The following is a 12,636-nucleotide window of genomic DNA, read 5'->3' as shown; positions in this document are numbered from 1 at the left end:
GTTCTGGGCAGCATGAGTGACATTATTGGCCTGCTGGGGGGATTTGAGGACTGGCATTGGCTTACGGTAAATTGAGTTTGAGACCCCTGGCATAGACAGAGGACTTCACAAGGATGTCAATTCTGCAAATTTCAGAAGCACACATTCAGTTAAAATTAAAGCATATCATCACTGGACCAGACTAAAATTAAAGGATTAGATCCTCAGCCCTTTGGGCTGCTCCAGCCTTCCCATTTCCTACTACTGCTACAATGTAAGGGAAATGTCACGACTGGAAAGGTGGGTCTGATGAGAGTTACATTGGGTGCCATTTCAGCTCCCAGCAAGCTCATGTTCAAGAAAACAGAAAGGTGGTTGAAGGCTACCTTTCCTGCACACATCATCTCTAATTGTACCAAGCATCAGCACAGCACAGCTCACGAAACCTAACAGCATATCCCTGAATCTTACTTAATTCCTATCTTAACATACTGAGGAATGAATAGATTTGCTTAGCTACCTTTTTTTAAAATTTTTTAATACTCTGCATTTTCTTCTATACTGTAATTCATACAGATTTAGGTTTATAGGGCTCTACAGAAGTCATCCATTTATAATTGAAGCATATCCCTTATAGATTTTTAACTGCTAGGATTTTCAAAAGGCCAGGAAGGTCACACCAGAACTTCATTAAACAGGGCACAGCATGCCAGAAGTCAGGTTTGTTTGTTTAAAAAAGAAATGAAATTACTGACAGTACCAGTAAACATTTCCTACTTAACTCTTTATTCTTGGTTGTCCTGGACAAAACCAAAGCTTTGCTCATCTGGGATACAATTGCCAATGAAACTCATATTTCAGATGGTCTACTGGATTTTATTACTTGAGTTTAAGTTACTTTGAATGTCCTTTTTTTGGGTGAAATCCTGGTTCCACTGAAGTCAATGGAGTTAGGTGTTCAACAAAACATCAAAGAGGAAGTATTAGCTATTAAAATATTCACATTCTTTAAATGGATGCACTACAATGATAGCATGATTTTAATACAGATTAAAAAAGTACTTAGTCTCCAAAATCACCAGGGACTTCTAAAATATTTAGATAAATAAGTAAGATAAATTTGGTGGTTTGGGGTTTTTTGTTTAATTTACACAGTGCTTTAAAATTACTGATAAATTAACCAAAAGAAAACTGAATTTACCTTACAAAAAATTAAGAAAATAGGACAAACAGGACTCTTGAATCACAGCTTATGCGCAACAGCAAGCTGTGCAAGCAGGGCCGGCTTTAGGAAGCGCGGGGCCCAATTCGAACATTTTCGGTGGGGCCCTGGCAGGGATGACTTAAAAAAAAAAGTGGAAAAAAAAGCCTTTCATTTCTTTCATGTATTATTTACCTTCCATAACTATATAAATAATAAAATTATATATTATGTACATTGCATCATATATGCTGTTGATTGGTTATTAATGACTGCCGTTTCACATGTGTGGGTCCCAGCTGCTCCCTGCCCCCCTCATTGAAGCAGGTGTGCAGGGTTACTGTCCTGGAACTGCAGGCCAGCAGTGGACATGGGGCTGGCTGGAGGCAGGGCAGGGGCTGACTGGAGGTAGGGTCTGGCTGCAGGCAGGGCAAAGGGTGCGGGGTTGGTTGGAGATAGGGGGTGTGTGGGGCGGGCTGGCTTCAGGCAGGGCCGCAGGGGGATGCAGCAGGGGCTGGCAGGGCTGGAGACAGAGGAGTGTGAGACTGGCTGGCTTCAGGCAGGGGGCTGCAGCAGGGGTTGCTGGAGACACGGCAGGATGTGCAGGGCTGATGCGGGCAGCAGTGTGTGTGGTGCTGGCTGGCTTTGGACAGGGCCACAGGGGTGTGTGGCAGGGGTTGACTGGAGACATGGCAGGGGGGTTTTGACAGGGGCTGGCTGTGGGCACAGGGTGCACAGCTGGCTGCAGGCAGGGGGAGCAGGGCTGGTATGGGCAGGGCAGGGGGTGCAGCAGAGGCAGCTGGAGACCCAGCCCTTTAAATAGCCCCCAAGCTCCCTGCTATCACAGGGCTTTGGGGGCTATTTAAAGGGCCAGGGGCTCCCCAGCTTCCACCCTGCCCTGGACCTTTTAAATAGCCGTGGGAGCCCTGGGGAATGCAGGGAGGTGGCGGGGCTCTAGTGGCTATTTAAAGGACCAGAGTGGCAGAGGCAACTGGAGCCCTGGCCCTTTAAATAGCCCCAGGAGCCCCTCACTACCCCAGGGCTCTGGAGGCTATTTAAAGGGCCCGGAGCTCCAGCCGGGAAAGCGGGGCTTCAGCCAGGAGAGGGGGGGGCGGGCGGGGCTTGCTGCGCTCCGGCCGGAGCTCCAGCCGGTAGAGCGGGGCTCGCCGTGCTCCAGCCGGGGCTCCAGCCAGGAGAGCGGGGCCGCAGGGCTTGCCACGCTCCGGCCAGGGCTCCAGCCGGGAGAGCAGGGCCGCGGGGTTTGCCGCGCTCCAGCCGGGGCCGTGGGGCTTGCCGTGCTCCTGCCTGCGCTTCCCTCAAGGGAGCGGGACCACGGAAGACCCTGGAGCACATCGCAGCCAGGGACCCAAGGTACGTTTAAAAAAAAAAAAGTGTCAAAGGCATGGGGCCCTCTTAGGTGCGGGGCCCGATTCCTGGGAATTGGGCAAATCGGCCTAAAGCCAGCCCTGTGTGCAAGTGCACACAAACACATCTTCGTTAGCTCCACTGACTCCAAATATAAAGGAATGTTTCCTCAGAACTACCACAGCAACTACACAAAAACCCAACAATCCAGACTTCAGCAGCTCAGAAATGCTAAGTGCTATCCCATATAGACCATCTGGTTAAAATGCCTCTGGAACTTACCAAATGTGAATGAGTACATTTAAGAACAGTGACAAAGCTGGACAACTTCAGTGAAATATAAAACTCCCTTCTGGGCATTTATTCAAGTGGAAAGAGCCCCTCAATGCAGGGAAAATTCCTTGATCAAGAGGGCCAAACCTTTATGGCTGAAGAGTGCCCTCTCTCTCTCTCGTGCGTGCACACACACACACACACACACACACACACACACACACACACACACACACACACACACACACACGGCTATGAAGACTGTGGGATGATTCCCCATTGTAACACATACTCTTGTATTTATTGTAGCACTAGCTTTTACTGTTAATTCTGTGGGCCAGAGGTTATGCTCTTAAAGCTACTAAGCAGCCCAGAACTACTAACTGCAGCAGTATTGCGTTGGCAGAAATCACTTATCTCAGGGCTTGTCTACACTTACCGGGGGATCGATGCAAACCGATTGATGCATCGGCAGTCGATTTAGGGGGGCTAGTGAAGACCTGCTAAATCAACCACAGATCGCTCTCCCATTGACTCCTGTATTCCACTGGATTGAGAAGAGTAAGGGGAGTTGACAGGAGACATCAGGTACTGTGGACACCGCGTTAAGTAGCTCTAAGCTACGTCAATTTGAGTTACGCTATTCACATAACCCAAATTGCACAGCTTAGATCGATTTTCCCTGTAGCATAGACAAGATGTCAAAGATGTACAGAAATGTCATAAATTAGACAAAGTGACAAGGTGACAGAGGTTGAAACCACAGATTATCATTTCAGAATGTTTTCTTGAAAGAGGTTTCAATGATTTACTCGCATGGCCGGTGTTAAGACTCGCTGGGGCCCAGGGCAGAAACTAAGAAGCCAAAGCCTGAGCCCTGGCGCGCAGGACTAAAGCTGAAACCCGAGCCTCAGTGTGCAGGGCTGAAGCCGAAGCCCAATCATGTAACTTTCCAGGGCCCCCTCTGGCAGAAATGCTGACCCTGCTTACTCATACAGGTCTCTGTGGCAGTGGGGTCTCCTTCAGTCTCTGCAGCTTGTGCGAAGACCATAACTGCATAAAAGGTACCAGGTTCGAATCCCATAATGGTAGCAGTCGTGATTTGGGAAGTGATTTTTTTTTTGAGAAAAACTTTCATTAACTGCACAGAGTATCCTATAAGTTTACTGAGAAGCCTCATCATTCCTGTTTTGCCAAGTCAAGGTTACTTCTCCTGTGCCGATATTTATAACTCTGATGTCAGAAACTGCACTGGGTTCTATCTGGTAAAAAGTAAATGTATTATTAGTACAGCAAGAACACTTGCTGAAAGGAAAACAAAACAGTTAGAGTTCCAATATTAAATCACATAATATAATTGTGGTTTTACATTATAGGGTTGGGTTCTTTTAAGACCTACTACAGTATTCTATAGCAGTGATCCAAAAAATTGTCGCTTACAACTGGGTTTTATTTAGCCCCAGGACTAGAAAATACTAATATTAATTGTATAGGGTACAGCATGAAATATCATTTTTGTCATTATGGATATGGCAAGACAAGCTGCTCAGCTTGTGAACATATCCGAGTACGCTCTGGAAGTTCTTAATGCCATTCTAGGATTTGTCATGACATGGATTATCATATGCTTGAACTTGGAGCACTTCCCATACTCTGCCTCATGGCCTTATTAATGTAAAAGGTTCCTTCTTTTACTATAACTGATAATCTTCTAGCCGTTATGGGTTAGATTAATCGGTATGTTTTGGCTGAGTGCACCACTCTGGTTATGCATCAGCAAAGAAGTACAAAGCAGCTGGAGTGTACCAGTCAATGTAGTTCTGTATCTTTGATATGAAACCATTAAGGAATTACTAGTTTAAATATAGGACGCCCAAAACCTGAGTACACTTCTGACCATGCCATTTTACTAATATGTGAGGGTAAGTTACCCTAACTGTTTCTCTGTTTCTGCCAGGGCCTTACAAGATATGTAGGCCTTCTTATATACAAAGTACATCTATATTGCCCTACAGTTATTTTTCTAAATCTTAAAAGTAACTTTTCCAATACAGAATATGGAATAATCTGGAAACGTGCCTTATAAATGTTAGATTCTGGAGCTAGATTATATAACACTATGGGCAGTTATACAGACAGGCAAATGGTTGCAATATTAACAAATAGAAGAATATACATAAAAGATTATCATTCCGAAATATACCATTAAAGTCACTCAGTGTTGTGCGGATTGATCAGCCAGATATATTAGAATGAAACTTATCAAAGGGAATTTTTTTGCTTTAAACACATCTGATGCTAACCACAAGACTATATTAATTCATAGCCTCCAATAGAATTTTCACTCTGCTTTCCACAACCCCTCCTTTTTGTGTCAATCAGCTAATCTAGGTCTGGTGTAAATTTAGCAGGGAACAGCTTATTGTGAGCATTAAGAAGGAAAGGGCAGTTCTGAACAGAAGGATGGGTATGGAAAGTCCTGAGTAACAACAGGGAAAACAGAAAGGGGGCAGCAAGACACAGTAATGAGGCCAGAGGCTAATATTAACTGATAGAGGGCAGCACCCTTAGAACTCCTTAAGGACTTACTGATGTATTCAGACAGGATATACTGGGCTAGGTTTTCATTTATGTGCATATAAATGCTGATATTATTTAGTCTACTTAAGCCAGGAGGCAGTCACGACTCTTCTAGAGGCCTTAGCAGCAACTTTCCTCATCCACAGCTGGGCATTTCCTAGTTGTTGATCACTACTTCCCCTTCACCCTTTGGCCCCCTCAGTCCCTTTTCCATCTTAGGTTTGGTCAGCCAGGACTGAGGAGCAGCGGCACTGACCTCCCCAACACTCAGAAGTCAGGCTGCCTCATTTCCCCTGCCTACACCACTCAGGGTGTTGAAGTTGTGCTGTTCTTTCTAAAAGATACTTATTGCAACTGTGGGAAAAGGGGTCTTGCTGACTGTACAACAAAGTAAGGAGAGGGCCCTAGAACACAAGGCCATCAGCCATCTGGATATGTGGTACGGTACCGTATATATTATAGTACGGGGTAGGCAACCCATGGCACGCATGCCGAAGGCGGCACGCGAGATGATTTTCAGTGGCACTCATTCTGCCCAGGTCCTGGCCACCAGTCAGGGGAGCTCTGCATTTTAATTTAATTTAATTTCTAAAAGAAGCTTCTTAAACATTTTAAAAACCTTATTTACTTTACATACAACAATAGTTTAGTTATATATTATTGACTTGGAGAAAGAAACTCTCTAAAAACATTAAAATGTGTTACTGGCATGCATAAATTAGAGTGAATAAATGAAGACTCAGCACAACACTATTCAAAGGTTGCCGTACCCTGTTATAGTATATAAGCAGTTGCAGGAGTGATTTGTCACAAAGTATTTCATATATAAGTCACAGTCCAAACACTCACAACACTAGCCCAACTCTATACATTTGTCCATGCTGCCAACTGAAGCCACGAAAAGGAAAGCAAAGAAAAGTAACCCTTCATAGGTAAAGAGTCTACAACTAGGTGACAGCACCTGCATTCATGAAATATTGTAAGGCGTCATGTTCACAAACTGTTTTCAAACCCTACTAAGTAGATATAGGTCTTCGACATAACATGGTTCACTACTCTGCCAGGAATCAAGGTGGAGCAACACTCTGCTATGCCATTTGCTTTCTTTGGTGTAGACAGGATTTAAAATGGTAAGAAAAACTATAAAATGAAAAGATACTGTCTCCTACAACAACCTCATGTCACTTACTTGTTGTAATGTTTTTGCAACATGCTTCTGTACCATTTTGAAAGTTGATAATGTATTGTATACCAGGTGAAAGACCTCCTGTTGAGTTGTTCTGTGATGAATTCTGGAACAGTGTTCCATTCGCGAAAGTTACATTGCTTATTGTAAAGTTTTCTGGTAATGTGTCAATATGGATTTCTGTCGTCGTCGCATTTACATTTACTGAGCTGCAATCTTCAAAGCCTATAAGATAAGGACAAAATTACAAAAAAATGGTTAAACACCTACACATAATTCTGACATTTCACTTTACGTATGTGTAACCACTTTTGTTATTGCTAATTGGGTTTTCTTCAGACTATAACACCACCACTTTAAATACCACTTTACTGTTCCCTGCTTTTACATCAGACTTTTTTACTTTGAGTTAATTGTACTGTAGTGTCCCATCACCGGCCATTGGAGATATTTGCTGCTAGCAGTTGCAGATTGGCTACATGCCATTGTAGGCAGTCCCGTCATACCATCCTCTCTACAAACGTCCACAAGCTCAGTCTTGAAGCCAGTTAGGTGTTTTGCCCCTGTTGCTCCTCTTGGAAGCCGGTTCCAGAACTTCAGTCCTCTGATAGTTAGAAACCTTTGTCTAATTTCAAGCCTAAACTCATTGATGGCCAGTTTATATCCATTTGCGCCTGTCCACATTGTGAAATTTGGATACTAAAAAAAATCATAATAAAGTAATAGATTGGTACTTACAGGCAGCTGCAGGTTTGATCTGAAAATAAAATAAATACTAGGAGTTAGATAACTAAGTGTTGGAAGTAGAAAACAGAAATTAAACATCTTAACAGCTACAGAGAGAATATATAATCAGATCAAATCTATGTTTGCTAGCAGATATCAAAACTTTTGATATGCAAAATGGACACCCAAAATTTAAGGACATAAAAAATAGTAGCTAGAAAATACTTATTTAACAGAAAAAAAATTGTTCAAAAGATTGCAGCTATATTGCGGGGTTGGGAAGGAATACGGCAATCATAATATTTCAATATTTAATTATAGAAATAGGTATACACAACTAATCTTATTTTTTTTATACTGTACCGAAAAAGTTATAAAAGAAACTATAAGACCTCAGACAAAATACTAGAAAATGTGTCTTAGGGAATCATCTTCCCTTGGAAGGGACAAGCCTAGAGCTAAGAAGTCTTTTCCATCTATGATTTAAAAGATTCTCCCATCCTCCTTATACTATACAATAAGCATTACTATTACGTCTCAGAGAGGAGCACTCCATGTGTTTCTGATGCAAAGCGCTCTGAACTCAGTCAAATTTGAAAAATATTTCATTGATAAACTGGAAACAGTTTTAAGAAGTTATTTTATTGTATATGTTGACATATAATAATTGTCTGGGCTTGAGAAGCATTCTCCAAGAACCTAATCTGCAGCCTTTCAGATAGCAATGCCAACATGTGTTTAATTTTGTTTGCAGAAGGAAATCCAAGGAGGTGCTTTGCAATTTTTGACTACGCTGTTTTAGTACCTGCAAACATTTAACGCAGAGGTTCCCAAGCTTTTTTTTGCTGCAGTCCGCTTTGGAGATTCATGTCCCATGTATACTCCCCATCTTTCTAAAAAACTCTGTTTCTTTGGACACTGAGGTCCAGGAGTCCATCCTGGCCAGGGTGCCCTGCTGCTCCCCAGTTTGTGAGCATCCTCTTTCCATGATATACTCTGGGTGGGTGATAGACAGTTGGGCTGCACCCCTTTCCTTGTGCTCCCACCCCTGGGATTCCCCAAATCACTCATAGGCCACAGACTCCTTTTGCCCTGACACAATCCCCAGCATGCATGTACAAGAGCCTGTGCAGGAAGGGAGGAATTCTCACAAGGGGACACATGCACATGAGCCTCTGGAGAGGAGAGTGAGCTGACATGCTCCCCACTCCCCAAAGCTGCTGCAAAGGGAGATGCTATGCCCCAAACTCCTCCGACCTCTTCTAGCCTGGCAGCAGCAGCTGGAGCTGCAGCTCAGCTAATAAGACAGCCAGGTCCTCGTATTCACTTGATAACCTTGGCACCTCCCTTCCCACCCAAGGGGAAATGCACCAGTTTGAAAACCAATGATTTAATGGAACTGACCCATAATTATTTTCTTCTATCACTAGGTGGCAGCAAACAATATAGATTGGAAAATGCACATTAAAGAGAATCTAAAGACCGACACTAGATGGAGTTCTGCAGGCACATACACATAGAAAACAAACTGAACTTTTCAGATCCTCATAACCTACTAATGCAAACTGACTGTTTCCTTTGCTGCATAGTGGTAATATATTTTAACAATTACATGTAAGGATTAAACAGACAATTTACGTTGTGTAACTTGCCTATATACATATGAACAGTCCATACAAGTACACATAGACATTGAGTGTAATAAGCCTTTAAGAAAAGGAAGAAAAAAACACTGGAAAATCTAAATAGCATAATTTATTCACGTCTTGCCCCTATTTCATTTGCATAAAAATCTCAAAATCAAACAGCGTTTTGTAATTCATTCTAGTGTGGGGCAAACCGACTTAGCCGTAGAGTTTGAGGGAATCTCCAGGCACAGGAAGGCCTCTTCCCAAAGACCTCTGTCCCTGGCATTGGCTAGGACAACCTTTGTCTTTGAATGGACTGAGCAGCTGGCAAGCACCTTCCCCTCTAGCATTACTGCCAGATTTATAAAGGCCAGACTGGTCATCCACTCTGATGTGATTCACCTCATATTATGGTAAGGAGATGCTACGGACCTGTACGAAATCATACCTAGTCTTGCACTAATGTAAAACCTCATGTAGATGAGATACTATGCACATTTAGAAAGATTAGTGATTCAGGCAAATAGCACATTCATCTTCTATGGTTCAGGTTTCATCTCACTTCTTCATGCACTTGTGATCTCTTTCTCTCTAGCACGGCTACTTCTCGGAGGGCTAGTCTGGGCTGCAGTGACCACTTGGTCTCCTGCTCTTTCCCATCAGCTCTGCTGGCCTACTAGTTTTACCACAGAGAATAAAAGTAAAGATGTGACTTCGCTTATCATCGTATCAGAAAGGAAGTCAGTAATTCTGGACACCAATACCTGCCACAATAAAATTAGCACAGAATGTGGATTCCCCTCTGTCCTGTTCTGGTAAATGTTCACCATTACACGTTCCACATACTATTTAATAAGCTTGGAAAAATGGTTTGTTCTTACGTAATTTTAACTGAATATTCAGTGCACAGAAAGTTGTCTGGTCCCTTAACCATTTGGCATACACCTCTCTTTTATGGAGTGGTTTTCCTCCCTGGTTGAGACTGCTTGTTTAGTATATGGAAATTATCCACATGAGATTAGCATTCACACTCTCTTTCGTACCACTCATCGGAGTACCTGCATTTCCTGACTCTGATGATAAGCCACCTTTGGACATGCTGTCAAGACACCATATTTTAATGACTACACATTTCCCCTGAAGTTCTGATCCAGGTCAAATATGAATCACAAACATATGGAGCCTGTCACAGGGCCTTCAAGCTCCCCTCCATGTTCACAGATCCCCAGGAAGGGGAGTGCCACTAACACAAGAAGCTCCCTTTCTCCTCTGCCACCATCAGAACTCAGGCTATGTGAAACTGAGGGGATATGGCAGCGTAGCCAGCTGGGCTCTTTTAGATTCTTCCCTGAAAGTTTAGCACCATTCATAATCTGCCCTTCAGTTACTTCCTTTCCCACAAACAAAAAAACCTCCTAGAGATGTCAATGATCCTGCAATACCTGTCTCTCTTCCTTCTACCCCAAACATTTATCACTCAGCTAAAACATATATGTAAACATTAACCTAAAATGTGACTTGAAAACACTGTTTAAACAACGAAACAGGCAACTACCCCAAATTTTTGTTTTGTTAAGAACTGCTCCTTTTTTAGTCTAAAAAGTTTATTGTTTTGTGGTTCCCTTCAGTACCACATGCTTCTCTTCATCTCACAATGCCCTTCTAACTTTCCAGAAACAGAGGCTAGCCTGATCTACACCTAAAACATAAGTCAACCTAGTTACATTGCTTGGGGTGTGACAAATTCACATCTCAGAGACATTGTTAAGCCGATCTATGTCCCAGTGTAGGGAAGAATACTTCTATCAACTTAGCTACCAGGTGAATTTTCTACAGTAATGGAAAAAACCCTTTCATCACTGTAGTAAGTGTGTACTCTGGTGCTTGTAGTGTAGACAAAGCCATAGATCTTACAAACTGAACTTCCCAAAACACCACAACCTTCACACCAGAGAACACCCAAAAAAACCAACACAGAACTTCAATAAGAGTCAATCTTGCCTAACTGAGGCTATGTCTACACTACAGCTGAAGTCGGCATAACTTACCATTGCTCAGTGGTATGAATAAACCACTCACCTGAGCAACATAAGTTACACTGCCATAAGTGCTCATGAGCACAGTGCTATGTCGGTTGGAGAGCTTCTCCTGCTGACAGAACTTCTGCTGTTTGTGGAGGTGATTTTATTTTGCCTGAGGGAGAGTTCTCTCCCATCGGCATAGAGCGTCTTCACCAGACATGCTGCAGTGGCACTACAGCTGTGCTGCTGCTGCACTGTATGTGTAGACCTGCCCTAAATGTCGTAACAAGTCTTAAACTGAACCATTCCCTAGCTCCAGGGTTACTTAATGAGACTGTATTTATACAAAACATTTGATCATTATCTCAGAGGATATTCGTGCGGAACACCTGATTTTCCTCATATTCACATCTGATACATTAGAAACCCTACATTTCCTCTTACCTTTTCAATTGTATTTAAATTTAAATGTTCATATATGGAGCTTCTTTTTAACAAAACAATTGTATGGGGAGGGGAGCAAAAACAGGAAATAAGCTTTTAGAAACCAAAGGTGGAAAATGCAGTAAAATGAGAGACACTGATCATTTTAGCTGAATAAAAATAGGTGGATGCATAACCAAACTTTTCATTGTAGTTTCAATGGCCACATCTTTTCATGTGGCAGGTAGCAATTCTCCGAGCTTGATCAAAGTGGCTGAACTCTGAAGTCAGGTTGTCACTGTCAAGCACACTGTTCAAAGCAGAGTTGCTCTAGCTGAATTTGGCCCACACTGTAAGATACCCATTGTAGCGTGGCTGTACTGGGAATAGAGCCTCGCAATCTTCCTTGGGGTCTTCCTGAAATGATGAAAGACAAGACTGCAGAGGGAAAGAGACAACAGAAGGAGATATGAAGAAAAGGGAGGAATTATGTTGATGGAAGAGAGTTCTCTGAGAAGGGGAAAAATAGGCATGAAAAACTGAGCAAGGGTTGTGGCTACTTGTCACGTGGTGATATTAAGCCCCTGTGCAAAATGATTAGGCAACATGTACAACGACTCAGTGGGAGGCACTTTTAACAACTCCAGGTTCCCGGAGAGGGGGAAAAAACCCTGCCAGCAGGATAACACCTGCTTTACCCGCTCAAGTTTCCAAAACAAAACCAAAACAAAGTGGTTTTGTTCATGTAAATACAGGAGTAGGAAGCCATTTGACTGCACATTAATGATACCAAAAAAATTAAAATAAAAAAATCCTGATCTGACTTCTGAGAAGCAGCTTTATTCATGTGTTGCTTTGCTTTGTGGGCTCAGCGATCGGCATGTGAGGCTACGTCTACTCTATGGACCTTACAGCAGCACAGCTCTGCCACTACAACTGCGCTGCTGTAAGGTCTCCTGTGCAGCCGCTCTATGCTAGCGGGAGAGCTCTCCCACTGCCATAATTAAAGCACCCCGAGTGTTGGTAGCTATGCCAGCGGGAGAGCATCTTCTACCAACATAGCACTGTTCACACTACCACTTCTGTCGGTAAAACTTATGTCAGTCAGGAGGGTGGTTTTTTCACAGCCTGACCGACAAAAGTGCTAGTGTAGACATAGCCTAAGCAACTCAGAGGTAAACCAGGAAATCCATCACACCTCATCGAAGAGGAAGACTTTTCACACATGCATATGTTCATACTTTCTCCCATGCT

At 43.0% G+C, this 12,636-nt stretch overlaps 1 protein-coding gene across 1 annotated transcript in view; it reads right to left on the bottom strand.

The window, feature by feature from the left end:
* Nucleotides 1-12,636, bottom strand: part of PTPRJ (protein tyrosine phosphatase receptor type J) — a 156,089-nt gene that overhangs the window by 62,309 nt on the left and 81,144 nt on the right. The window contains exons 2-3 of the mRNA XM_030562133.1: nucleotides 7,323-7,341; nucleotides 6,588-6,809 (exon numbers count right to left, since the gene is read on the bottom strand). Coding sequence (XP_030417993.1) covers nucleotides 6,588-6,809; nucleotides 7,323-7,341 — 241 coding nt within the window. The remainder of the gene's footprint in view (nucleotides 1-6,587; nucleotides 6,810-7,322; nucleotides 7,342-12,636) is intronic.

This window comes from Gopherus evgoodei, chromosome 4, assembly GCF_007399415.2.
Source record: "Gopherus evgoodei ecotype Sinaloan lineage chromosome 4, rGopEvg1_v1.p, whole genome shotgun sequence".
Lineage (NCBI taxonomy): Eukaryota > Metazoa > Chordata > Testudines > Testudinidae > Gopherus > Gopherus evgoodei.
This window is presented reverse-complemented; position numbering and strand designations above follow the sequence as displayed.